The sequence below is a fragment of the Netta rufina genome (assembly GCF_964035555.1).
Source record: "Netta rufina genome assembly, chromosome: 5".
In the NCBI taxonomy this organism is placed as follows: Eukaryota; Metazoa; Chordata; class Aves; order Anseriformes; family Anatidae; genus Netta; species Netta rufina.
The window spans coordinates 55,204,769-55,232,661 of NC_140128.1; the positions used below are offsets into that span (position 1 = coordinate 55,204,769).

A 27,893-nucleotide genomic window follows, 5' to 3' on the forward strand; every position below is an offset into this window, starting at 1 on the left:
CGCATGCGCCTCGAGTTCCCACAGGGGCGTGCAAGGAACCCCGCTCCATCCCCACCCCTCGAGCGACACGCGATTGGCCGCCAAAGTGCGGCGGCGGCCTCTATTGGCCGCCCGCGGCGGGTGGGCGGGCATTCCCAACCCCCCTTTCCTATTGGCTCTGTGCCGCGCTCGTCCCGCGTTCCCGGAGCTCCCATTGGCCAGCGGAGCTGCCAGTCCGAGAGGGCGAGTAGCGGTGGCGGAGCCGCGGGGGGGGGGCGGTCAGAAGATGTCGGGCAGCGAGGCGGCGGATGCCAAGAAGCTGGTGCGCTCCGCCAGCGGGCTGCGCATGGTGCCCGAGCTGCGCGCCGCACGCAGCCCCTTCGGCCTCGACGAGCCGCCTTGGGTGCCCGACAAGGAGGTAGCGCGGCTGGGCGGGGGGCTGCGGGCCCCAACGGTCCCCCAACGGTCCCCCAACGGTCCCCCAACGGTCCCCCAACGGTCCCCCAACGGTCCCCCAGCGGTCCCCCAACGGTCCCCCAACGGTCGACCGCGGGCTCGCCTCAGCGCTGAGGCGGGACCGGCCGTGGGGCTAGCGGCTCCCGGCGCTGCTCGTCCCGTCCCGTGCTGGGTCAGGCTGGGGGTTAGGGACAGGTTCTGCACACAGAGGGTGGTTGGGCACAGGGACAGGCTCCCCAGGGAGGGCAATCACAGCCCTGAGCCTGACAGGGCTCAACGTAGCGTTTGGACACCGCTCTCAGACACGGGCTGGTTTTTGGGTGGTGCTGTGTAGAGTCAGGAGTTGGACTCGATGGCCCTTGTGGGTCCCTTCCACCTCGGGATATTCTGTGGACAAATAAAGCTAACTTTGAAGAGCGTTTCTTTAAAAACTGACACAAAATATAGCGAACGGCTGCGTTAGAGCACCCTTTGTGGCACGTAGTCTGAGTGTTCCGTTCTGCATGTTAAATGAATCTAAAACAAAATCTTTTCAGTCAGCTTTGCTTCTAAACACTTTTAAAATAAACTGTGTAATCGTGACAGTCTTGTACATTTCACATAATATGCATTATTTGTTGCTGGTCCGTGCAGCTAGATGCTCACAGAGCTCGGAATCAGTTGTTTACCCTCCGTGGTGTGGCTACGTGCCAATTGCATTTAAACGGGACTGGAGTTTTTTTTTTTGAGGAGCCAATATGAACTTAGGCAGGCAGCCTTTAAACAGACCCATTCTTTGCCAGATAGGGATCTGGTTGGACTGTGTTATACAGGAATGCTGCCCTGTAGGTCAGGAGAAGGGAAGAAAATTTTGCCCTTACCGGGTATCTCTGGAGGCAAAAAGTTTGGTGTAAAAGTTATTACACCAGCAGACTCACTCAGCTACAGCGGCTTCTGCCGCTCACTGAGCCTTCACTGTCTGCAGCGACTGAGCCTAGTCTTCCCTGGCAGAAGGTGCTGTGGCTAGTAAGCCAGTTGCAAGTTTCATCCGAAATAACGATCTTGTTTTGGAAAGTCGCTTTTTCAACCTATTTTAAATGAGCAAGCAGATAAAATATCTTGCTGGAGTTCTTGCAAGTTAGTCTCTTCCAACCTTAGAGAACAAAATCCTCCCTGTCGTCAGTAGCAACTGCCTGTCTGCCTTAAGCATAGCTACAGTGCAGTTTTTGGTGACCGGAGCAGTGTCAGATGCAGGTGCCCAGGTGTGCATCGATCGGTGAGCGTGCAGCCAAGTGGGATCTGGAGTTACTCGATAAGGGGTGGTTTCTCAGGGCGTTGTGTGCAGTCTGCTTTTGCCAGGTAGGTGACTTTCGATGCGCTGTGTACCTTGACCTCAGCTATCTGGAAACTTGAGTGCTGACACATTGCCAGCAGTGGATGCAATTTGTCTAACAGTTATCTCCAATTGAAAGCCGGTTCCTCCCAGACAGACAGTGTAGCTTTATAGCTGGGCAGTTCTCAATTATAGCCGACTAATTCCATGTAAATAAAAAATGGTGCTTCCAGGTCTACTACATAGTACCATCTTAATTCAACTGCAGGCTGTGGGAGGATTTGTAGAATTTATTGAAGCTAGTTAGATGTATTTAAGAAGTGATGTATCTAAAATGAATAGACATAATGTGGTGCATGGTGTGAATTTGTATTTTCTATCACATTGGTACCGCAGGCATTCATTCTGCTTAAGACTTGACTTTCTTTGTGGTGTGTTCGACAGAACGATGATTAGTGACTGAATGTTGCCTTTGCATCAAATTCAGATGTACTTGCTATTGAGAGGAGGTGTATTGTAGGCAAACGTTTTAAATGCTTGTGTTCACTCATATTCTTAATTGTGCATCTATTGTTGTGAAGAAAGAAAAAGTTGCTTTACTGTATTTCTTTACCTCAAAGTGTACTGAAATTCAGACATCCATTTGACTAGCTTTTACCACGTACAAATTTTTCTTTAAGTATGCAGTGTACAGGGAAGGAAGTATAACAAGGAAGTTACAAACTCATCTTTTTCTTAATAAAATCAAATTTGAGAGGCAGCCTTAGCTAGATAGTGGATTCAACAAGAACATCTGCTCTTGACAGTGATTTAGTCCAGTAAAATAAAGAACATATTTTCTTCCCCCAAGAGAAAGGGCGAGTATTACCCAATGTTGACCTGGCTTTTCAAATACACTGACTTCTGCTGTGTACGAGTAAATTCAGTACTTTTCTGCAGGAAATGTCTTCTGATTTGTTTTTTAAAAGTCAAATGATCGTCCTAGGAGTGATGGCAGTTGGGAATTCTGTTAAACTTAGCATGTAACTTTGGAATACATTTAAGTTTTCTAACTTGGTATTACAAGACTGTGCAGCCTGTAAATATCAGGATGTTCTTGTTGAGTCTTTAAGTATGAGGAGTTTGAAGTGTGTAAGACTGAAGCAGGACTATAGAAAACGTTTTTGGTAGTCTTTCAGTGAAATTGAAATGAATAAGGAGTTGAGGTTGGTAATAGTGTGTAGATCTGTGAACATGATTAAACTTGAGACAGAGCTTAAGGTGTTGGTCAGTGCATGTGCCAAGGGTCTGAAGCAAAGCTTCTTGCTAATCCCCAGAAGAGCTCAACAAGTGATATGCTGGTAGGGGAAGTCATGGACTAAGAGTCCTGTAAAATTTGGGTGTTACAATGCAGAGGTGGACAGAGCTTGTGGCATCAGGCTGTGTCCCAGATCTCGGGTGGCCGAGGAGCAATGCCTGCCTCAGAGAGCAGCCGATGGGAGAACGATACGATGGAACCCAGCTTGGTGTGGCTCAGGCGCTCGGTGGTTGCGTGACAGCGCTGCTCTCGCACCGCCAGCGAGCTTACAGCCTCGGCGAGGAACCGGTTGCGCACAGTCCTGCTGTTATCAGAAGGCATCTGCTGCTGGCACCAGCTGTGCTTGTCAGGCACGTTGAGCTCTGATTCAATGAGCTCGCAGACGTCCATGTTGGCAAATGTTGGCTGTGTTAATGTGCTTAGCCAGGTGTTAGCTTGCATCGCATCTATCGCTTCGTTACTGGATATGCAAATACAGCGCATGAAGTGTAACTAGAGCCTGCTGCCGACCTGCACTGTTCTCACCTCTGGGGCTGAGGAATTACGCTATTTTGTTACCGTGCTTCAGCAAATGCATCAGAAGTTCCTCTCTACTTGTGCTGAACTTGCTCTCAGTACTTCTAAATTAATGCTGATAGCCAATGACTGCTGGTGCTTCCGTTTTCTTCTTGCTGAAGTAATGACAGCAGCAATCCGCCAGAATGAGCAGTATGCTGGCTGTGTGTTATATCAATATACTCGTTATATGGGTTTTATTTAATATCTTATTTTGTATCTGAGTGCTTCTACTTTCAAAACAAAAATCAGAGTTGCAGTAGTCTTAAAAAGCCTGCGTCTTGAGGACATGAGAAGTGTCTCAGGTGTTGCACTATCTTCTTGCCAATGCACTACCAAACTGAAGCAGCTCAGTGCTCGCGTGCTGGTGTCAGCGCGTGGCCGGACACGAAGGGTTCACCTCCGGGGAAATGCTGCTGCTGTGCCTGGGAAGAGCTCCCTGGTGAAGTTGTTATGCAAACGGGTTCTCTTGGGTTTGGTTACTCAAAGCAGAAGTGCCTTGAAGGAACAGTATGTTGACTCTGCTTGTGTCAGAACATTTTGGTAGGAAAATAGCCTTCTGTGATTTCTGCCACTGCGTGCCATTTCACTTTGTGACTTATCTCTGACTGCGCTCTATGTAAGGCAGTGTTATCATGAAGGGTCTGGAATTCAGAAATATTTTTCTGTAGTTTGTAGGAAATAAGAAGATGGGTAATTCTGTTACTTGCTGAAAATAGATTTTATGTTTCACCCAACATTGTGTATGAAACCTATTTAAGATGGTGTTTAGAAAAGCTTTTTTCCCCCTAGGTTGTGGCTTCTGCTTTCTGATTTTGGACCGAAATTACAAATTTTCATTATGAAAATGAATTATACTCCTGGTAAATTCAAAGTATTTTGAAATCCTTGCCCTGCCCAGCTTCTGGGCAAATAATTAAGCTCCATACATGAAAAAAACTAAAACACTAAACAAAGATCAGTGCACAGCAAAACATGGTGTAAGCTGTAGAGTGTTACATGTTACAGAGAAAACCTTGGGAATGCTGATGTTGTCTTGTGCTCAAGGTTATTAATCAGCGAATATCAGAATAAGCTTTTATATGGCCATTGTGAAAAGAGGAGGTTGGGTGCCTTGGTTCAGTGCATTACTTGAGACAGTGCAGGAACACTGCTGGTTCTCCTTTGTCTGGGATTTAGAAAGAGCTTCCTGTAGCAAATATTGCAGAGTAGCTATTTCTGTTCCATTGCAGCGACGGCTGTTACCCTCTAATTTGCTAAACTTCTGTTTAGATGTGAGAATGCTTTGTATAAACTGTTGTAAATTACGAACAAGCTTTTACTTAAAAAGTTTCTAAAGATTTTTTTTCTTAACGTAGCTGCTGTAGTGTTTTCTTGGTTACTGTTGTAGAAGTTGTGACAGTGATTGGGAATGTGGTGAAACAGAAATCCCTGAAACAGACTCCAAAACTTTTGTAACCTGAATGAATTCTTAGAAGATAGAGGGTTATGTATTGAAATGTATTAATTAAAGGCAAACAGTGATAACTCTGTGCTTAGCAAATGACACCTGCTCAGCCTAGGGCATGTTTTTAAGATGACATTCTGCTGAACTCTGTGAAAGCCTGGTTTGAAGAGTTCAGGTTTCCAGAGTTACAAAACTCACTGAAGAATCATCCAACTATGTTCCGATTCAGATGTGAGATGTAATTTTGCATTAACATTTGCAAATAAATCTGGTAGTAATTACTTGTGAGCCTCAGAGAGTGTTCCCTCCTCCCCCCCCCCCCCCCCTTTTTTTTTTTTTTTTTTTTGATACAGTGGATAAAAATAAGTGAAGTTGTGAAAATTCAGCAATCTGACTTCTGAGTATCAGCCCTGCGGAAGGTGACTTTCTGCACAGAAAATATTAATTGTAACATTCACTGAACTCTTCTGGTACTTAAGCAAGTCAGAGCTGCTGACCTGTACTTGTACACTCAGTTGGGAGAGAGAAGCCTCTTCAATTTTTTTTCTGGCTTTTCTTTTGGGAAGAGCGTGGGCGTAACCTTGTGTTAGGAAAGAGATGCTTCAGGAAGTAGTGACATTTTGTAGCTGGAATAAAAAATAAGTCCTAGTGGCTTGGAAGAAAACCAAAAATCTCCTAGAGTGTTTTAAAAATATGCAAGTATTGAGAGCAATAAAATATGTAAACAGTGTTTTAGAGTGTCAACAGAGCATCACAACAGGATGACAACTTGCATGAAAACATAGTTAACTCCAGAATATATGACTGTCTGGACAGCCAAACGTAATTAAGCATGACAAGAACTTCAGAAATGTAGTTTTGACTGCTGACAGGATGTAGTATTCCTTAGGGTGAATGAGTTTGGCTGCTTTTTTTTGTCTTGTGAGTGGGGATGACGTTATTTTGCTACATCTGTATTAAAGTAAATGAAAACCGTGGTGAAAAAGATTAAAGGATGTAAACTTCTCGGAGGCAGTTCTTTTGGGGGAATAACAATAAAGCCCAGTCTTTGCGTGTGGTAGTAGTACGATTAAAAATCCAGAAATGTTGTTAGTTAACGTTATTTTGTACTGTTTTGTAGTGCCCAAGATGTATGCAGTGTGATACAAAATTTGACTTCATAACTAGAAAGGTAAGAAATGAACAAAATACAATGTTTTAACTGTTGCAAAATGCTAATATGGAGCTCTGGTTTAAAATGTGGATGATTTCAGTAGAATATCATGCAAAGTCTGCTGTACATTCAAATAGTTTTTCTTTCTGTTCTGCCTTTTCTGAGTAGAGGACTCTTTTTTTCTTTTTTATGTTCTGTTTCTTTGACATTCCTCTTGCTCAGTGTGTTTGGGCTTTTCCCAAATGCTGTGTACCCACAGGATTTACATTCAAAGGAAGAGTTAGAGGAGCCCACGCTGGAGAAGGCTGCTAACATCAGTACTGACACAGAAACCAGATGAACTAACATGGCTGTGTCCTGGGAGATGAGCTTAGTTGTGGAAATGTAAGCAAATGTTTTCAGGAGTAATGAATTGCAATCTGACGTTAAAGGGCTGTATGGCTCAAATGTGGAGAGCCAAAAGTCAGATTGTCCGTCTGTTCTAGAAGTGAAACACAACTGATCTCACGACAGGAAAGGGGAATTTCTGATTAAAGTAGAAACTGCCTTGATTGCTGTGAACCATAATTAGGTTCCCTGCATGAAGAAAAACCACTTTTATGTAATGAACATATTTAAAGCGGACCACTATGGACTTGTTGCTGGTTTACAGAATATTGCTGTCAGAAAACCTGCTGGAACGGGGTTTGGCAGTCTCCCAAAAGAAGCCAACAATGATTTTAGGAGATAATAATGTTTCTTTGTATTACTGCACTGATGGGCGTTTAGCATTTGCTTGTGGAAGTGCAGAAAGATGTGGAAGTGTGACTTGCATGCATTGACCTAGGTCATGATTTGTAATGTATTGTTTGGAGGGAAAAGGAAGGAGAAACTTTAAAACAGACATACTGATGTGCTGTACCAGAGAGATGGAAGTTTTCAGAAAGACTGAAGAACATTAGGGTAACTACATTATAAGAACTAAGAGAATATAGACTTTTTTACTTACCTTTTAGTTGGATGAGTTAGGAGCATGGATTGGTTGAGAAGCAGTAATTCATCAGGCTGCTGTATTTTACTTGTGTTACTTTTGGGAAGTAAATGGAGGTAGCCATGGGTAATAGGTGCTTCAGAGAACTTTGCGTAATACTTGGTAGAAAAGTCTAACAGTGATCAGAACTGTAGTTTGTCAGTGCCTTGTATCAAGCTGTTGAAACTTGCTTTGAGCCACAAATCAGTTCTGGCTTGCCTGGGAGTACTTGTTCTGGCCTGAGATACTGTCATCACATGGAAACTTGCATCAGGAGGAACTACTGGGACTGTCACACCCCAGTAGTGATGGAGTGTGAGCCACTCGGTGAAGGTTTGGGAGCTGCTCTGATTGTATTACAACTTTGCTGGATTTGTACTATGCTGCCTGATATTTCTGGTAGAGATGGGGCTTTAGGTTTTAGGAATGAAAGTTCTTAGCATTTTCCCTGGGAAAAAAAACTTGAGAACAAGTTTTGAGGGAGAAGAACAGCATCTGCAGTTGAAGCTCCGAGAGATCTCTTCTTGGAAGTAGGAAGGGTTCTAGAAACCACTCTTCTCTTGCATTTCTACTGACAGGCGAGGAATTTGGGAGGGTCCTCTCAGTGTCTTCTCTGGTCTGATTTAAAAGTCTCTTGGCAGAGTGCCAACAAAGGCCTGTAGTGCTTTTCATACTACGCGCAGTCTTCAGGGTTCAGTCTTCAGAGAGTTCTTTCTACCACTACAGCAGCTCGATGTCATTTACCACTTGACTACTGTCCTGTCCCTTCAACATGTACGTTTTACACCTGAGAAACTGTGCTGTTTCTTGGGGAGGAGGATGTTTAATGTGGGACCTTTATCAAATTATTCTCTAATAATTTCTTTTGTAAATAAACAAAATCTCCTCTCATGCTTAGCATCACTGCCGAAGATGTGGAAAGTGCTTCTGCGACAAATGCTGCAGTAAAAAAGTGCCTCTGCCTCGCATGTGTTTTGTGGACCCCGTGCGCCAGTGTGCTGAATGTGCCCTCATCTCTCAGAAAGAAACAGAGTTTTATGACAAGCAGCTTAAAGTGCTCATGAATGGTAAGTACCAAGTGCACATATATGCTGTTTCAATCTCACTTAGATTTGTTCAGATGCTGTGTTAAACAAATCTGATAACTGGCAAGACTAATTTTTGTCAAATGAGCTGCTACATTGCAGTTTTGTCTCCTTAAAATGCATATTTGTTGTTGCATGTTTGCCATTTAATTTTATATTATCAGCTTATTTAGCAAGAAGTGTATGATTTGGGTCAGGTATTTACAGAATTCTTTAAAGACAAAGGAGTTTTTAATGCCTTTGAGGATAGATGTGTGTGGTTGGCACTTTATTAATGTAGTCCACCTTTTAGCTGTTTCTGTTAGTTACGCTAAATAAGGATGAAAATGCTTAACAGACATTTTTAAAACAATTAACAGGATGCTGTGCTTTGATCTTGTCCATGGCCTATGGCTGTGGTTGATGGCAGGTCGTAAGTGTGGTGAGTTGTGCACAGTATTAAAGCTACATGCAATACAGCAATTCATGTTCCAATTATATTAAGAAAGCTGAATATTCAGTTTTCAAAATATTCTCTAATTGTTTGGGGCCTTCTCATGGGCTCTTCACTCAGCGTGATGCAGGTGTGTATAGTTGGTAAGCTAAACCATGCCTCTGATTAGCAGTCTGATTCATTCCTAGGGAGATTCTAGGTCCAGACAGAGCTACATTTGTCCCTGGTAGTATACAAATCATTCTTTAACATGCACAGAAGACAACTTTTAAAAAAATATTTATTTTAACCTGAAGATATAATAAATACTAAAAAAGTCCTGCTTGCATTCATGTTACGCGATTAACGTCTGTAGTTATTCCTGCCTTGCTGTGGAGGTTCAGATCTCAGAGAAATGGCGATTTTGATCTCCATGGCAGTTGTGCTGCTGGTCCCTCTCTGTCTCATGTTGGCAGCAGCCTGGGGCCCCATACCAAGGGTCAGTGAGACACGGTGCTATTATGAAATAGATCGTGAGGTGAAGCTCTGAGGCTGCACAATTCAGATTGTGGAGATAGCTCACAGGCCAATTGACAGTGCCGTATGTTTGGTTTTGTTTTTTGATTTCCCAGACCAACAGTGTTGGGATTAGGTAATACAGGGAGTGTAACAACACATGGAGGAAATAAAGAGGTGGGCATGTAGTCTGCTTTATGAATCACATGGCTCATGTAGTTAAGGTGACTTTCCTGATGCCAGCGGAGCTGTTTGGAGCAGGCAGAGAAATACAACATGAAGGCTGCAATTCACTGACCTCAAAGTAAGACTGAGCTAGTCTTCAGTAGTGAGAGAGGTGTCTTAGTATCTATTAAGCATGCAGCTAAAGGTCACATCCTGCTATTTGATTCTTCTGTGTAATTTTAAGAAGGTAGGATCGTCTGGTTTTGCCATCTCCAAATCTGTACTTATTTTTGAAAGATTTATCTTAGAAATATGATTTACGTGATTTATCTACGGTGTAGGTGGAATTGCATCGTAATTGTGAATGGTCATATGGTGCAGAACTAACTGAAAACCTTTCTATACTTGAATGTCCTGTCAGTGTTTATCAGTTTATGTCAGTTTAATGTTCCAGTTAGTCTCCTAATTGAGCCGAATCAGTGCAGTAAGTATCCTTTTTGATTCTTGAATGTTTCTTCCCAAACTCTGCATTGAATACTGAAACATTTCTTTTCAGGTGCTTCGTTCTTTGTAACTCTGGGAACATCTGATAAATCTGAGCTCATGGTTTGTCGACTTTCCAACAATCAGAGGTGAGGAGGACTGATAGAAATTGCACTTGTGAACACGGCTATATTGTTATCATAACCCAAACAAAATACAAGCATAGCTTCCAGTGAGGATACTGGAAGAATAATCTGACTGAAAGGATGGATATAATGTTATTGTATATTATATTATTGGGCTAAGGGTGTGTGAATTTAATAGCAGTGTGAAAAAGGGGCCCTCGGAGGTGTGAAGCACTCCTCTTGCTTTGTTCAGTGAAGACTGTTTCCAGAAGCAGCAAGGAGCAGAAATGCTGGAATGCCTTGGAATGACAGAGCTCCGCTCCTTGATAATGTCTTGGTGGCACTGCAGTACAGTGTTTTTGACAGCTAACAAAAGGCTTACAGGAAGAAGGACCGGGGGAAAAAAAATCCATAGCTACTGAAAAAAAAAACTTGTTTCAGAATGATGAGTCCAGTGCTGCACAGTATTGTTTAACGTTACAGTCAGAGCATTGCTTTGGTCATCCCTAGAGTTTGGCTGGCTGGAGCACTTCAAACTCCACATTCTCTTCTTGCCCTGTAACTCTGGAGGAAAGCATTTAATATTTTGAAAAGGTCTCCTGGCAAATTGCTCTACAATTCTCTATTTTTTTGTTTTAAGTGAAGCACTTCAATGAAAAGTAACTTCACCTGCTTGGCTCTGCTCCCTCCTCACTCTGTGAAGTATACAGGCTACCAGTCAATGAGAGACTCTAACTTAATTCATTTGATTTGGACTTGATATTGTAAACAAGAAACTTAATAACATTTTATTTTTCATATAGATACCTGGTTTTGGATGGAAACAGCCACTATGAAATTGAAATTGTACAGATTTCAACTGTTCAGATACTTACAGAGGGATTTACTCCTGGAGGTAATTTTTTTCGTTAAATACAAATTGACTACTAAGAAAAAGATGAAGTGGTAATTATTGTTCAAGCTAGACAGTGCATTTCTGGTAGCTCAGGTGTAACTACATTATTGTATTACAGTGGTTCTCGGAGTAGAGTGTAGTGCATGGAAGCTGTCCATGTGGCTGATGGGATTTTAGGTGAAACAAGAATTCAGACATTACTTTAGGACTTTAATAATGGGGGAACTTCTTGATAAAGGTGATCGTCACCTGGTCTGATCCATTCTCCTTGCTAAACATCTATGGATTGGAAAGCTCACTGGAGGGAGCTATCACTCTTAGCTTCTGTTTCAGAATCCAGCTAAGATTTCTCTTCTATTTGTGCAAACAACGTAGAGGAGAGTAAGAGAAGCTACTCAAAAAAAGATAATATATATATTATGCTTTCTTAATTTCATTCAAGATGAAGGGTTGGCTAAGTGAAACTGCTAATATCTTGGAATACTTTGGTAGCTACTTAACGTATCTACCTCGTATCTGGACAGATTTCTTAGTATTTCAGGATGAACTTAAATATGATTTCATTGAAATGAGAGCAAACAAGGTCAGGAATTTTAATAATTGCTTAGTAAGCAACATCTCTGTCACTGCTGGAATTTTTAATTGGACAGTCCGTGCAGTGGCAGTACAGCATGTTAACTTTAATGAACTTGGTATTCAAATCAATCAGATGTGTTGCAGAGTTGCTTAATGCTCCTGTAATTTCTTGTTCATTACTATTCTGATCGCTTTATCTTTTTGCCTGCCTGCCTTCCTTCTTGATGGTAGAAAAAGATATTCACACTTACACCAGCCTTCTGGAGAGCCAGCATATTACTGAAGGTATCGCCAGTACCTTGTGTGAGCATGACTCACTTCAGCATGCTGTTACGACCCCTCTCCCATCTGTCTTCCCTTGCAGTGCTAGTTTTTTGCTTGATCTATAGCTGTTCAACTTAAGACAAGTTATGTTCGTGTATTTATCCCTTCCCATCTATTTAATAAACTGAGAATGAATGTTTTGTAACTGCTTGGAGGAGAACTGAAACACTTGATTCCTCCTTTAGACTACATGTACATGTCTGTGCTAGAAGCGGGAGGACTTCTACCCATCACCTACTTTAGCAGAGATGTGCTGAATTCTGTACACCAGGAATGAGCAATATATTGTGTGTGTACTGCCTAGTACCTGGTACGAGCTGTTAGGCTGACTGGGTAGATGCAGGAGAGCAAGTGATGGAGTTGGATTGCAGTCTCTCCTACCAGAGGAGGAAATAGCTGTGTCTGCAAATGCTGTCTGCAGGCTTTTGATCACATTGCTTAGACCAGGATTGTCTTTGTTTGGCTTCTTGGATATTACTGTCATGGCCTCCAGGACCCCTTCTTCTTGTGCAAACAGTCTTTGTAAAAAGAACTTTGCAAAACGTCCTTCTGTGTGTGGTGGTGCTGTTCCTGTGACTTAGTTCGTGGCTACTACTTCAGTAAATAAGCAAGCCAGTAACTGAATGTGAAGGATCAATGTGCTGTTTTACACAAAGCTTTTGTTTCATTTCTGTATTCTTGCTTTGGTTTATCTGTGCAGCTAGAGTAGGAGAGATGTAAACAACTTCTTACCATGCTGCTGTCAGAGCAATGTCTTTTGTAGTGGATTTCCTTCAGGAAATAAACAAAGTTTTTGCCAGCTCCTATTGTGGAAGCATCTTTCTCAACCTTTGCCAAATTTGGTGGGGCTTATCACTGATGTGCCAGACTTGGGATCAAGCAAGGATCCCTGTTTGATACCAGTCTAACTGGACAAGAGTAGTTCAGTTTAGAAACTGCTGGCTGTATTGTGAAGCCATGGTATCTATTTAAGAGAAGGCAGATGGTAACACTGAAATACAAGAGTTTTGTCTCTGTAATTAGTGGCTTCTACAGGCTCTGCCTCAGTGACAGAACTAGACAATACTGAGTCTGCACATTGCGCTGCCTGGCATTAACACCCTTTTGTCACCGTCTCCTGATGCTGCACTTGGTGCACTTGCAGTTTTTAGTGCTTTGAATCAAGTGGTGAGATAGCTGTCTTCAACTGTGACTATTAGCTAAAAAGTTGTGTTTATTTAGTTTGTGAAGTTTTGTTCGTGATTTTTTTTTTTTTTCAGGAGGTAATACTCGTGCCATAGGTATGATTCTACAGTATAAAGTACCAGGATCAGAGGAGCTAACACAGATGAAGTTTACAGCCAGTGAAGACTACACCTCTAACAAGAAGTTGTCAGCAAGCTGGCTGGCAGCTATGCATAAGGTAAGGGAGGGAGGCGTAAAGTCTTTGCAAGGAGCTTTGTTGCAGAAGTGAAACTTCAAGCAGTCAATACGGTAATGTTTTGTGTTTATATTAGGCAACAAAACTTCTTTATGAGTCTCGGGACCAGTAAGAACAGCAGACTGTTGGCAGCTGGAGGGAAGACACCAGCCTTGAAGGACCTGCCTCTCACTTTGCTAACCTGGCGGCTAGGTAACACTTGTTCTTCTTGACCTTTTGTCATTCCAGTGTGGTTCATTCTGTAAGATCTGGCAACTGCAATGTTTTATTTCGAACCATGAGTATTCACTATAGTGTGCAATATGTATACAATTAATGCTTTAAACAGTCTCACCTTTTAAGACTTTGTATATTTTGTTAAACCTTTATTGGCACTTAATATGAAAGTGACCTGCACTACAGCTAATGTACAGCACAACTTTTATAGTAACAATTATATATACTGTTTGCCACAAAAAGCAAACAAAGGTATATGTCTCTTCTGCAGAGAATAGCTTTTGGGTCTAGATCTCAGGTTTTTCCCTCTATCCAAATGTTTAAAAATCAATGTACAATAAAATCTGCCTTAGATATGATTTTATAGAAGTCAATTGATTTTTTTAACACATCTCACCAAATACCACCAAATTGGAATTACATGATTTGGAAACTTCCCTTCTGTAATAACTAAGCTTCCAGAATAATTTTTAGTTTTGTATTTTCTTTTTGGTAACTAGCTTTTGTTAATCTAACTGTAATGGTATCTGGAATTGTATACATTTTAATGTACAAAAATGAATAAATTAATTCACTTATTTAAAAAATGAGCTGATGCTTTCACAGTGTAGTTTCTTTAATGATAGATAGTATGGTCTCTGTCTGAACTCTGAAAGCTTTGACTTGTTATAGGCAGCACCCTAATCTTGATTTTAAGCTTTGATAATTTGCTAAAACTACTGGCACGAATCCTCTGCCTACACATGCTATATACCAGGCATCTTTCTGCCTTCCATCTCCCTCAACAAGCACGCAAGGCTCAGTTGTCAGCCTGTGCGCAGAGCATTTCTAGCCAAGTATTTATTTGCCACAGTTGGAATACTGCAGTTTATAGTGTAAGGTGCTTTAAAAATTATTTGGTAAGTCAGTTCCTGTGCAAGTGGTAAAACAATGAGGAAACTGCATCAACAGAACATGAGAAGCTATACAGGTAAGTTTTTTTTATGTAGACTATGACCAATGGCATGTCCACAGTTGCTATTAAAAAACAGGAGAATGCAGCCATGCCTTAGCAGTACTTTATTGTGCACATTTACATGTTCTCTGAATTAGTGTATCATAGGCTCTTGAAATCATCACATTCATGTAGCAAATTCTTCAACAATAATACCCTTTCACTTTTCACCACAATATATACAGTTAACGCTAATCTGTGGTAAAAGCAAGTTACAGCACTGCAGAAATGGATATATAAATTATACACAGAACTTGTACATGAAGAATTAATTAAATTGCATACTGTTTAATGGGAGAAAATTACAAGAAATATGGCTACAACTTATAATGGGAAATTCAAAATATACTTTTGGTATATAAAATCATGTACAATTAAAATTCCAGTGAAGTGCTTTTTTTTTTTTTTTGCTTGAAACTACAATGTAGTGGAATAGATTATTGCATAACTTGCCTTGGCAACAGATGTAGGCTGCCAAGAACCACAGAAACTGTCCTTAAAAATTACATATTGCCTTTCTTAAATCCCTCTCTATACCTCATTTCTTTCTTCTCCTCGACTTAGCATCTACACACCTCACTTTCTACTTCTATTCAGTCCTTCATATTTTCTTTTAGACTGACCTGGGCAGACTTCAAATTATACAATATAACTCTTACCTGACTCTTACCTTTCTCAACTATTGCACTTTCATCCATGCAGACATACAAATCCCTTAAGCTGCTGCAAGTTCACTATAATTGTTCTGTCCTGAATGGACAAACTGCAGTGGTTAGTAGGGGAACCTTTACATTAGTAGAGGTAACACTGGTGCTGTAGGCTGAATAATAAGAAAATATAACACCAAGTGACCTATTCCTTAGGGGCTTTGAGAAGCGTACAAATGCTGTTTGTTTGGTTAGTTTTCTAGCTTGAGTCTAAATGCAAATAATACTAGATGCTAGACTATGTAAAGCTTTTGTTGGGGTTTTCTAGACTAGGATTTAAGTATGTAAGCACGTTAACACTTAAAATCCTAGCCTTCATAAAGCTTTGGTGACTACGTACTTATGCATGTAATAGGTGAAGATTTTGTGTCCTAGAACCCAAAAAGCTGATCAGCAATGAGAGAACTCAACATTCACTGGTATTGAACAAAATATCCAAAATCCTGACGTGGGACAGTTACTGTGGGGTTGGAGCAAACTGGACAGCGTATCTGCACTTCGCAAATGACACCTCTGAACACTTAACACAAGAAAGCTCCTACCACGGAACTTTAACTTAATACACTGCTTTAGACAACAGTTGGTAGAACACTGTAGGTAGTGGAGATACCGCTCTCCTCATCAGTGGTGGGTCACATAAAACAATCTTCATTTACAAACTGCAGATCTGGAAAATCTTGGATGCTGTCCATTTAACAAGAGAAAGCACCATTAAAACTAAATATCATAGTTTTATTTCTCCATGTGAAATGATCAAAAACAATGGCTCCAGTGTATGTTTTAAGTTTCCAGTTACCATCAAGGTATTGCACTGTTGTATGACTGAAATCAAGCAAGGGTTCGCTGTCTAGGTTTTATTCGTGGATATAACTGTAAAAACAAAATGAAAATATTAGGCTTTGCATGGTTGATACCAGTTTAAATATAAATCAATTTAATTACAACCAAAGGGTACTTAAAAGAACTGAGTGATATGAAGCGTTTTATGGGTGTGAGATGCGTTTCTGCTTGTTAAGCTACAGCATGTTCTTAAGTTACTTCTGAAAAGTTAAACCAGCAACAGCGGGAAGCCAAGGGCTGACTTACTCCTTCAAAGAGCACTGAAACTACGCTACAGGACATATCTACGTAAGTACAAGAGTTCCCTGTTTAGCCCTAGAGAGAGCTTGCTTCAAGCTCTATAAGGCTTTCATACACATTTTGTCCTCTGTATTGCTCCACTTAGAGGCCTTACATTCCTGGTCTTTTGTGATAGCAGTGTTACGTTTGACTGAGCACAGCATAAATGACTTTCCTGAAGCTGTCACCTTCAAAGTTTCTTCCCATTTTAAAGTTGTATAAATGTATTGCTTACCTTGTGCCAGGTATTAAAAACCTTCCTAAACTTTTGGGCTAAAGCCTACAGCTGCTTAATAAAGCCACTGTACTTTGCACAGGGGCCTTATCTTTTAACCAAGGGAAGTAAATCTTACTATACTTAGTATATATTAGGCTGTAATAACTTATTAAATAAGTGTAGGACTAATCTCTTAATCGTAGCCTCTCCTTTCTGTTTTCAGTAATAGAGGCCTGACAGAATAAGGATACTCTGCTTTGCACAGCTTAATAGTGGAGCGTTCAGATGGTGCACAGAGGGAGTCTGACTACAGATCCATCTTGTGGTCCTATTTTCAAAATTAAAAAAAAAAAAAAAAAAGACAGGAGAAAGTAACTTAGAACTTACCCCAAGAAGATTTTTAGGCACATAGCCTTCTTTATCATTGAGGCGGGCCCACCACCACTCCGTTTCATTGTCATCCTTGCGTCGCAGAATAGTAATGGCATCGCCCTCGTGGAATGACAACTCATCATTATTCTGGGCTTCGTAATCCCACAGAGCGTACACCACTCCTTTATTCATCACTCCCAACTTTTCCTGCACTCCTGTTAACAACAAATTAGACAATACAATAAACGGTAAAATAATCTGTTTTTCCCCTCTGAGATGTTTAGGGTGGACATTGAGGCCCAAATATTAGTCTCATTAATACCATTCCATGAACAATTTTCAGCACTTCTTGAAACAACTTCAAAAATTTAACTATGTGACAAAATCAAATCTGGCAGAATAGTCAAAAACAATTTAGAGCATGAGGGTTTTTTTTGCTGTTGGTGGTGGTGGTTGTTTTCTTCATATATATAAATATATATATACATATATGTACAATGGAAACCATGGTGTTTTTTTTTTTTGTTGTTGTTTTGTTTTTTTTTCAAATAAGGAAAATAGTTTTGCAGATGTCTGGTGCATGTTTCTCATGAGCCTACATTCTGTAACAGATCTTCTATATAGTAACACTTGAAGCTTTTGTAAATCTGTACGATGTCAGGTATACAGAGCCGTAACAAAGCTTTTAGCCTTTCTCTGTAAATTAAATTTCTCTGCTCCATCGAGGTACTTTCTTGCAAAATATGTCTCAATGTAATCTGCTAAAAAATTGTGCATCTGGAAGTTAATGTCTTTATTGAGATACTTGACAACTCACTGTTACTGTGAGAACCTCCCACTGCAAACATTTCCTTGAAATTAAATGAAATTAATACTTAAAAATTAGCATTAGAAGGAACCTGTGAGCAAAGAAGGCAAGGATTGTAAGCGACATAACCAAAAGACTTTTTTTTTTAATATTTGAAAAAACATGCAGGGCAATATTCTCAAGTCTGGGGCCTAAGCAGATGTTTCAGAGTGACAGGAAAGGGAGGAATTTTACAAAGGCTAAAAAAAAAAGTTTGTAAAGTCTGATCACAGCTTACCGTACAAGAACTGGGAACACTGAATGTAACCTTCTTCCATCTCTTCACACTTATCTGCAGCAGTTTCGATATCACTTATAGTTGAAGCAAAAATAGCTGCCCCTGATTCAACCAGTAGTTTACACAGATGAACACTATTGCAAGAAGCAGCACAATGCAAAGGTGTCCTGAAATAAAGCAAACGTGTAGGCATCAAAAAAATAAAGTTCCAGGAATCCTATTTTGTCTTGCAGTACAGCATTTAGTCCGTCTGTTTTTAAAGCCAGTTGCTCTTTATGATTATAGTGTATATGTGCATTGTTCTAAACCTGCTGAACAACCTGGAGTGGATTCCAACGCTTACCTGACTCCAGTAAAGCCAAACATTTTAAAATAGATGTTAACAAAAATAGCAATTTTCATAGCTTGCAGGACTGCTGGACATAAAAGGATATTTTTCAATATGAGGGAATTTGAATTATAAAATAAGGTGGGGGAACAAGTGCTTGGCATAGCATGGTTTCTTATCTCCAAACTCTTTACAAGTGCTACATCTGCTTGGAAGGCTAGACCTATTCTTCAGAAACACAATCTGTGGATGGGTTACATAAAAATGAAGCATAAACTTTTGTCGCTCATTATTTAAATCACTTCAGCATGTAAACACAAAATGCACCTAAAAGGTAAAAACAAAATACAGTATAATTTATGATTCAAGGGTGATCGCACGTGGGTTAAATATCCTGGAGCTCTACATTTGAGTTTGTCACCATCTGGAGATTAGAAAGTGCTCATTTACTAGGAGAAACAGGGAAGGAAATTGTTCCTCAAACAGGTCTCCACTACATTTTGGATTTGCATCAAAATAGCATTTTTCTAGATGCTAAGTTAAAAATCTTATTACTTACCACCCATCGCTATCTGCTGCATTTACGTTTACCCCAAAATCAAGGAGAAACTTCACAATGTGGTGATGGCCAGCACACACTGCGTTATGCAAAGGTGTAATTCCTTCATCATTGGGCTTGCTGGGATCATCAACCTATTGAAAATATAAAACAGTTCAGCACTTTTTTTTTTTTTTTTTTAATATTTGAAAGAGGTTGCATTTGCTTAGAAGCTCACCTCGTATATGATTCTTTGTACAAGATCAAATTCTCCCTCCAAGGAAGCATCTAGGAGAAGAGCCAATGGATTGAACTTCACCCGCAAACCATGGCCTGTTCTTTCCGAGTTAGGTTTCTTCAGGTTGGTACGTTTGGTCTGGGTGGAAGTGAAGGTTTAAAGCATTACTTCAGGTTGCAGAGGTGTTAAAAAACATTCATTACTTTTTATGCCGATGAGGAATTCCATTTGCCTTGGATGGCCGTAAGAACTATGCAAATACTTCTATTACAGTCTACTAATAGAATACTCAATACCTTACTGTAACCTACTCAGTTTAAAATGAGAAAGCATGCTAGAAGCTCCTACTTAAAGGTAACAAGTACAAAGGACAAAAGTATTAAGCCAACGGTTTTTGAGCACCACAATCTTAGTTGTGTCTAATATGAGCTGAATACATCTCTGGCAGATGGTCTGAGACTGTGTCACTACTTTAGCTTAGACTAGAAAGCGTGACAATTAAACATGAGAATTGGTTTCTACTCAGGGGAATTTCTGCCTTAAATTAGTTAAATTGTCAGCTGTAGGTCAGTACCAAAAAGACTTGCTGTGAGAAAAAGTCCATAAGGCTATTTTATGTAACATTCTAGATGGTGTAATCAGAAGAAACATCCTCAAGATCCAAAGCACATTTAAATGTGTTTGAGAATATTCTGCATCATTCATGTCCTTGCCACTTTCCAGAAAAATAAAATCTACTATTAATTAGAGCTTTCCAGAATGTGTTTAGTCTGTATCATCACAAGGTCTGTTCTCATTTACGCCCGTTTAGCATGGCTATTTCGGTTTGGAAAATAAGCCTCCCAAGATATGAGTAATATCTGTTGCTAACAGACTCCATTCTTCCAGAAGTATCCTGGTTCACTTGTCCTGGAAAATGCACACAAAAAGCCCTGTGCACACTGCAGTCAAATTGTAAGAGGAATGCAAGGTTTCTGCTAAAGAATCTATGATAACTCTAGGTGAGTCAAGAAGTAGAGATATGTTTTGAAATCAGTGTTAAATGAGTCATGTTAACAACTAAGAATAAAATTCGTTTTGCTCCCCACCTTCAATTCTCCATATGCTGTAGATTTTGGTATTGACAAAGGCAACTAGTGTTGAAAAGACTTTGGTGCTGGATGAGGACTTGGAAAGCAATTCAAATTGAGACAAATCCCTTAGAAAAACATTTCTGCTAAAACAAGTCAGCTGTGTTTCTGTTAGTTTCGTCAGCCCTAGTCTCACCTCTCTCTACTGAGAGGGGGGAAAAGGAATGCATTTCTCCCAGAATAGCTTTTCAGCTTGTATGCAAATTAAAAATCTCCACTGCAATTCATAGGTTCATATAAACAGTTAGCTTTGTAGCCCTGGGGAAATGAAAAGTTATTTTTCATGATATCTCAGATACCACAGAGCTTCTACAACAATACTATATCCCAGATGAAGTTCTACATCCTAAATTACATACACAACCTCCTGTTGCCTGTGTCTTTTTTCCTTATTAAACAACTCCACTAGTAAAGAAGCTATTCCATCAGATTATTCCTTGGAGTCATTTTTTTTATATTACTATTTTAGTATCAAAACTCGTAATGCAAGCATACCATTTAACCTTAAGCATAACTGGAAGAGGGTAAGCTTAACACACAGCTAATTCCGTAGTTCAAAATTTGTCTTTTAGTTACTTACTGGAGGAACTGGAGGAGGAAGAGCAGGTTGCAAAGGAACTTCATCTTCTACTGGAGAACTGACCTCAGGTGTGGGACTGGACGACTCTTCAGTAGAAGGAACTATAGCGACATTGTTGTTGTTGTCTTCAGTTGTCTCAGGTGTTTGATTTGTGGTTTCAGTGCTGATCAGTTCCTCAGTAGCAGGAGAAGGTAATTCATTATCGTTGGCATCTGATGAAGGAGGGGGTGGCTCATCAGGAACAGGAACTATAGGTTGCACGGAGATGGGTTCCTCAATATTGCCATTGGTACTGGCGTTACCGTTATCAACATCAGCTAAGATGCCTATGAAGTCCTGGGGATTGCTTGGCTGATAGAAAGGAGCACTTTCTATTCCTCCAGCAAGAGTATTAAAGCGCTGATACAACAATTTTTGTATATTTGGTCCACTTGGGCCTTCTGGTTCTGTGATAGAACTACGCTTCTTTAGCGGCCGAGGAGCATTGGCCAATTTTCTCCTCAGAGCTTCCAGGTCAGCATCGCTTTGATATCGCAGGGGTGAGTGCACGATAGGTGTGAGCTTTGTAGGACTGAGAGGACGAGGAATGTTTTCCACGTTGCTGTTTTCACTGGGTGGTGGAGCGTTTTCCAGCTCTTGATCTTTTTCAGAGACCTCAGTCTGAGGCTGAGATTGTGGCTGTGAAGGAGTCTGGGCAGGCAAAGAACCATGAAGGAATGGCAGCGGCGAGGGTGAAGTTGAACCAGATTGTAAGACAGGCTTTCCATAAACTGAAGGAAAAAACAATGGAAAACAGTGAAGAACTATTCTCAAATTATGTAATAAAATATTTGCAAATAAACCAGATGTCTTTGTTGCTACTTGTTTGACACTAGTACAGAAAATAATTATGTTGGAATCCATCAAAACAAAAATAAGTACTCACCTGTTGGCGATGGCAACCACCAACTCTCTATGCACAATTTTTTTCAACTTACTTATAAAGCATAGATGGAGCATCCAGACTGTATTGTTCTATTCCTATCTTGTTTTAAATAAAAGGCAACTGAACGTATGCTTACTTATCACCCCCAAAAGAAATGGGATCATTCTGCTGCCATACTACAGACAAAAAAGCACACAAAACTTTTCTCACGGATTTAGAGAGGCTTATCAAACAAGATGTCATTTATATTGATACATAAACCTAATAAGCCTAATGAATAGATTTTAATAGTCTATTTCAAATGACAAAAAAATAACGTATATTCTACCTGCTTTTACTGACTTATTTAAGGTATTATATACAGCTTGCTGATAATTCTTTGGTGGTGTTGCTTGTTGAAGATACATTGAGTAGATGGAACTGGAGTTCACTGTCTGTGGCCCTTTTCTGGGAGACTGAGGTCTTGATCCTTTATCAGCTAGAAAAGGTCTGATGGCCACAGTTAAAGGCAGTTCTGGCCTGCCATCTCCTCCTGGGAACAAGGGGGGGCCAGAAGGCTGATACGTGGGGCTGGGAGGTACAGAAATCCGCTGCTGAATCTGCTGTGAAGAGCTGGGTTGATGCACGTTGCTTGGCGGCGGGAGTGGAACAGGTCTTTGCCGATTTGTTATACTCGTTCCGGGTCTGGGCAGGCTTCCATCCTTCCTTCTTTCTAGAGAATTTGTAGAACCTGTTCCTAAGGGAACCGGGCTTGGATAGGTCCCATAGTTTTGAGGTAACTGCTTGCTTACACCAGGAATTGTTGGTGGCACTTTCCCCAGGTCAAGGCCCTATGCAAGAACAAAAAAAAGTGTAACACCTCATTAAATAAAATACTTGCAAGCAAGAATATTCTTCATTCAACAAAACAGACTAATGATGTGTGACAAGAAAGGAGTCAGTGTAAGTAATTTGTCTTCCTTAAACACTACACGATTCTACCTGAATTTACCACCAAGACCTACTGTTTAGAAGCATCTTCAGTTATAATACATTAATATGAATCCAGAACTACTTGAGTACTTCAAAGCCTTAATGACCAGATCTAGGTTCTGGACCTCAGTATCTATTTGGTAATTGATAATGTATAATGTGGTAGTAGTGACAGTTTACCAAAACAATTTAAAGACAAGGCCATTATTCTTTAAAGATTATAGTGTTAAAGAATTCATGAAGTACAAGAACAACAGCGCAGACAGACACCACCAGTGGACTCACTGGAGGATGGATTTCTTTTTTTTTTCTTTTTTTTTTCCCAAGAGAAAGAGCATGTTGAGAAGTGGTAATTCGCACCAAGGAAAAACAGTAACAAAGATGTGAATTGGAAAAATAGGAAGGTGGGGAAGAGGATTAGGACAAACAAATGGGGAGAAAAGGGGAAACCGGATATGTGAAAGAACAGAACGTTCTATCAACAAACTACTTAGGCTGAAAAAAAAATCCATCAATTGTAATCTGCTAAGAATACAAAGGAAAAGGGGGGAAGGGATACAAAGGTAATTTCACTTGTGACATTTTAAATACTTATAAGCAGAGAAATAAAAAAAAGTGTAGATATCTGAAGCAAGTTTGGCTGTGGCAGCCAAAGGTTCATAATTTCAGCAAAACAGATCTAAAAATGCACCGCAGAGTAAACCCACCAGCTTATCAGTACTTCCTAATACTGAAGTTGGCAAAGGTTGGCTGGATATAGTTCCTTGTTTTAAAGCAGTGTCCATGCTCGATTCTTTCCAGTCTGTGTTGGAGATCTGAGGGGGTTTTACCACAGGGGCTGAGCTCTGCTTAAGTAATGGCCAATTTCCATCATTAGCTTGAAAACAGATGAAAACACTATTTAAAATAATCCATACCACCATTGTAAACAAGCAATAACAACACGCGAAATGGAACGGGTTAGATTACAACAGGATTAAGTTGATTCCAGAAATCAGATGAAGTGCTATGTTTGATTCAGAAATCAATACCCAAAGCCCAATCACTGTATATATAACATGCTGTTTGTTAGCCTTTGACATTTGAATTGTACCACAAATTCCTATAGAAAAAAGATTGTTAAAATTTTGCTTTGAGTGTTGCACATTTTACTATTAAAAGGCAAAGTTAAGTTCAGAGAAGAAGTCTTTACAGAAACACTTAAGCGTATTTCCTTTGGTACTCTCCAGGAACACTGTCAAATTATGACACACGTTAAATCTACGTCTCCATGTGGACTTATTCCAAATTTAACCTATTGTTAGTGGGCTCATTGACTCATAACAGGAAGTAAAACTCATTTTAAGAATGTGGTAGAACAAAAGCCTGCATTCCTTTACTGGATGTGGCTCCTAACTTACCTTTTGTTTTTTCCTCTACATACTCACCTGATCAGCATTGCCTCAGAGATTTAATTTTAAAGAAACATATAAGGTCAGCTGACAACAAGAAGTCACAGTGCCAAAATACAAGTCCTGGACTTTTATCTTCATTGCATGAAAAAAAATCATGCACAGCTGCATGTAAACTGCAGCAACAAATCCTTAACAAATCCTAGATGCTTTGATACATTACTTTATTAACTGCAACAGACTATTTACTTTCTGTTCCCCAAGTGAGAGAGTTTAAATCATTTTATAATTAGATCTGGCTTACAGTAACTCTGCAGATCCTTGGCTAGATTCTAGGGCTTAAATCTGCTTCTGACAGATCAAATTTTAGATGTCTCTAGAGTGACCAGAGATCATTTCTCCTTCCCTATCGCCTGCAGTTAACTTAGTGGAGCATTTAAAGATGGCATGTAACACTTTACTAGGCCAGGGCAACTAAGTGGGGGGAGGAGATTAACTGAGATTTCTGGACCCCACAGTAAACTCATAGCAAAAGCCTATAGTAAAAAAAATAAAATCAAATGACAACCAGGCAATGTTTCCTGTTTCGTTTCACTCTTAAGCCCCTAGAAAATAGAATCAGCAAGACTATTTATAGGATTTCATGCCATCCTCTGTCTAGTATAGATGACAGTCTAAGAACAAGGTGCATAAAATATTTTAATTACATTGAATTTAACTTCCCCACTACTTTCTACATGAGCCTCATCCTTTTTAAATCCAGACCCTCTCTCCTCTTCACTTCTGTTTCATTCTGCTTCTGTAACAGAGTGTAACCGCTCCCATCTTCACGTCCTTCATGTGACAGTCTGGCAGACTGGCAACTGTCACGCACTTTGTATGAGCACACCTTTCATATACTGCCACAACCCAAGGTGGATCTCATGCACTTAACTAAGCTGCTGTTGTGATCCCCAACTGCAGGGTATGGCACCAGGTGCTCACAGGAGGCAACCACGCAGCATCTCTCTTCTGCCTTTGGTTTGACTCTCAGCCACCCCACAGCCACTTCAACCAGCTGGATTCATTTTCTCTTCCAAATGTACCCTCTTGTCTACCTGCCTGTAAGACTACCCAACACCCAGTGCATTTCAACTCCCAACAACCAGATTTGTATTTACATAAATAAGACAGTGACATAGACACACAAGTTCCTGTGTATTTTCTCTGATTTTACCTAAAGATTATTGTAGGTCTGGATCCATGACACTTGCTACAGCAACTGAGGTATAAGCCAAGTATAGCATTTTTGTCCTGCTGAAATCAGCAAGATTCTTGCTATTGACCTGGACAAGGTGAGCTTTTATCCCACCTCTGGGGCCAGTGCAAAACAGAAACTCTCAAACTTTCACACAAAATAACTCAAGCTAAATGTGTATATATACATCTATCTACTCCGAGATAGACTAGAAGCACCTTTGGTGCTTACCACAAATTTTCTAATAATAATTCTCAATTTTTTTTCAATGAAGAAAATTCATCCCTAGAATGCTATTGCAATACTCTAAGGATGAATTTGCCACAAATCCATTTACTTCAAATGCGAAAAGCAACTTCTAAACAATTTTACATCTCAACAGCATCCACTACATACCAACCCACAACACAAGTTCTAAAGATGCTGTTTAATATGCATCTGTATGCAAGAGCTCAGATGACCATATTAAAAACTGAGTTCTTAGCTAGGCAAGTATCTTCTACGGACTCACAGTGCTGGGTGTCAAATAGAGTAGGTGCCAGACGGATGACATTGTGAACAGCAGACTGAAGAGAAGTGGGAGGTGACAGAATAGGATCCGCTATTATGTCTAAATCAGAAACCTTCCAGGTGTCTGGAGATTTTTTCACACACCCCCAGTCTGTTTCTATCGGACACACCAAGGCAGATCCAGTTACACAGAAAAAGAAAGAAAAAAAAAAAGTAGTGGAAAAATTAAAACAATGACAATGGAGAAATTAGAACAGGAACACACAGATAATGAGAAACAAAAGCATGACAGTTGAAAAAAAATCCCATTTTTATTTCTTCCAGGGAGCATATAAAATTCTCCTAAAATATCTTACTGGACTATCTTACTGGACTTCTTTCAAGTATGTTCAAAGTAATAAATACAAAGTCAGTCCTAAGGTAGAGTAAGTACTTTTATAAAAATCAAAGAGCTCTCATTCGTAGATCTTAAAACCTCGTGAGGTCAGTCCAGAAGTATGGATGTGTTTCTAGTAACGTTAAGACTTATAAAACAGTGAATTATTTGTGGTTTGTGAACTTGAAAGTTATGAACTGTCCCATACATTGGAAAAGAATTCACATATCCAAATCCAAAACTGCTGCAAATCTGTCTTTTCACCTCACAATTAAATCCTTCCATACTCTTTAATTTTTTCTATAAAAGAAGTGATTGGGTTTCTATAGCCTTTGAATCAAACTAAAGATTGTTAGATCACAAATATTGGAAAATGCAAAGATTTTTGTTTGTTTGTTTGTTTAAAGTTCTGTTGTTGTTTATGTTCACTTCCTGACTTTGGGGTTCCTGTTGTTCTTTCCTACACACATAGGGAGGTTCTGATAGTCTTTCCTTCAATCTTTTCCTCCCTGTTTGGAAGCATGTTGCAAGCTTTGCTGGCGTATCCAGTTTTAAGTATTGGAATGCATGTGAATATTGCAGAAGCTTTGGTCTAGCAGTCTCATCTCTTATCTCATTTCTATGTCTCTCCTAGAAGATCGTGCTAAATCAAGTCCTGTGATTAGATTGATTGGACTGTGCATTTTTTATTTTTATTATGTATATTTATTTGAATTTATAAATCAGTATTTATTTGTATTATGCATGTTAAGCTAGCCACTTATTAAGAACTCTGATTTTGCTAAGATGTGAACACACAAGGGAGCTGCACCAAAATGAAAACTTAATGCACAAGTGTCATGACTTGCTTCTGTTAGTCTCCAATGTAAATTTAAAAAAGTGTCTTCTATTTTACAATACAGATAGAATTATTAATTTTGGGAAACATGGGAATCAATTTCAGTTATGCAGAATACTCTAGAGGGGCAGCTCCTTCACTAATGAAGGCAGATAGAAGTAAACACCATCAATGCTAAGGTTATGCCACTTTAGAAACGCTTCAAGAACCACAGATACTCATCTCTCTGTAGGAGCAAAAGCTTCCCATCGTTTTATTGCATTCTCCTACTTAGTCTCCTTCTGGGAAGTAGTATTATTTTTACTAGTTCACTAGTTTTGGTTTGCTGTGCATATACTATGAATAGTTGTTTATAATATTTTTTGCCACCAAGTTGATTTCATTATGATATTCAAACACACAAACTAATTCAAAAGCTATTAAGACAGAACAGTTAATTCACAAAATCTGTAAAGGAACATGTAATCCTTTTAGTGTTTTACCACCTAGTAAAATCACAAAGAAAACATACTCTACCTTCTGAGAAAAACTCACGGGAAAGAGGTGAAAATGGCTCATACCAAACAAGTACTGTCCAGTGAACTTGAACACATCTAAACATGCCTTTTCTGCTACAGAAATTATCTCAACACAGGATCTCTTACAATTACTCCCTTTCTTATTACTCCTTTCCAAATAATATATATTAACGATCATCACACTTAGGTGCTTACCAGATTTTGATCTCCCGTGTGTTGAGCTAGAAGCAATGGTGAGAGACTGTGGTTTAACTGGATCTACTGGTACAGCGTAAGTGCCAGCACTTGGAACTTGGATGTAAGGTCCTACAGCTGCCACCCGTCCTGAAGCACTCAAAGATGATTGGGGTGATGAAGTTCCATTAATACGATTCAACTAAAAATCAGACAAAT

At 39.9% G+C, this 27,893-nt stretch overlaps 2 protein-coding genes across 6 annotated transcripts in view; one reads left to right on the forward strand and one right to left on the reverse strand.

Moving 5' to 3' along the window:
* Nucleotides 1-265: 265 nt before the first annotated feature.
* On the forward strand, nucleotides 266-13,940 carry ZFYVE21 (zinc finger FYVE-type containing 21; the record flags this gene model as incomplete). 2 transcript variants are annotated; one of them, XM_084287122.1, is made up of 8 exons in its annotated part: nucleotides 266-397; nucleotides 6,167-6,217; nucleotides 8,107-8,275; nucleotides 9,943-10,018; nucleotides 10,798-10,889; nucleotides 11,697-11,750; nucleotides 13,049-13,191; nucleotides 13,286-13,940. In XM_084287122.1, the coding sequence occupies 8 exons, from the start codon at nucleotides 266-268 to the stop codon at nucleotides 13,319-13,321; spliced, it is 753 nt and encodes a 250-aa protein (XP_084143248.1). In that variant the 3' UTR covers nucleotides 13,322-13,940. The 2 variants fall into 2 exon arrangements, with proteins under 2 accessions (XP_084143248.1, XP_084143249.1); XM_084287123.1 differs by lacking the exon at nucleotides 11,697-11,750.
* Nucleotides 13,941-14,496: 556 nt separating this feature from the next.
* Nucleotides 14,497-27,893, reverse strand: part of PPP1R13B (protein phosphatase 1 regulatory subunit 13B) — a 70,415-nt gene continuing 57,018 nt past the window's right edge. For 2 of the 4 annotated variants that reach the window (XM_084286906.1, XM_084286905.1), the window contains exons 9-18: nucleotides 27,696-27,876; nucleotides 25,770-25,925; nucleotides 23,338-23,507; nucleotides 21,987-22,488; nucleotides 20,734-21,503; nucleotides 19,024-19,161; nucleotides 18,807-18,940; nucleotides 17,920-18,086; nucleotides 16,850-17,049; nucleotides 14,497-15,996 (exon numbers count right to left, since the gene is read on the reverse strand). In XM_084286906.1, coding sequence (XP_084143032.1) covers nucleotides 15,955-15,996; nucleotides 16,850-17,049; nucleotides 17,920-18,086; nucleotides 18,807-18,940; nucleotides 19,024-19,161; nucleotides 20,734-21,503; nucleotides 21,987-22,488; nucleotides 23,338-23,507; nucleotides 25,770-25,925; nucleotides 27,696-27,876 — 2,460 coding nt within the window. In that variant the 3' untranslated portion in view covers nucleotides 14,497-15,954. The remainder of the gene's footprint in view (nucleotides 15,997-16,849; nucleotides 17,050-17,919; nucleotides 18,087-18,806; nucleotides 18,941-19,023; nucleotides 19,162-20,733; nucleotides 21,504-21,986; nucleotides 22,489-23,337; nucleotides 23,508-25,769; nucleotides 25,926-27,695; nucleotides 27,877-27,893) is intronic. The other 2 variants (XM_084286908.1, XM_084286907.1) reach the window with 1 other exon arrangement.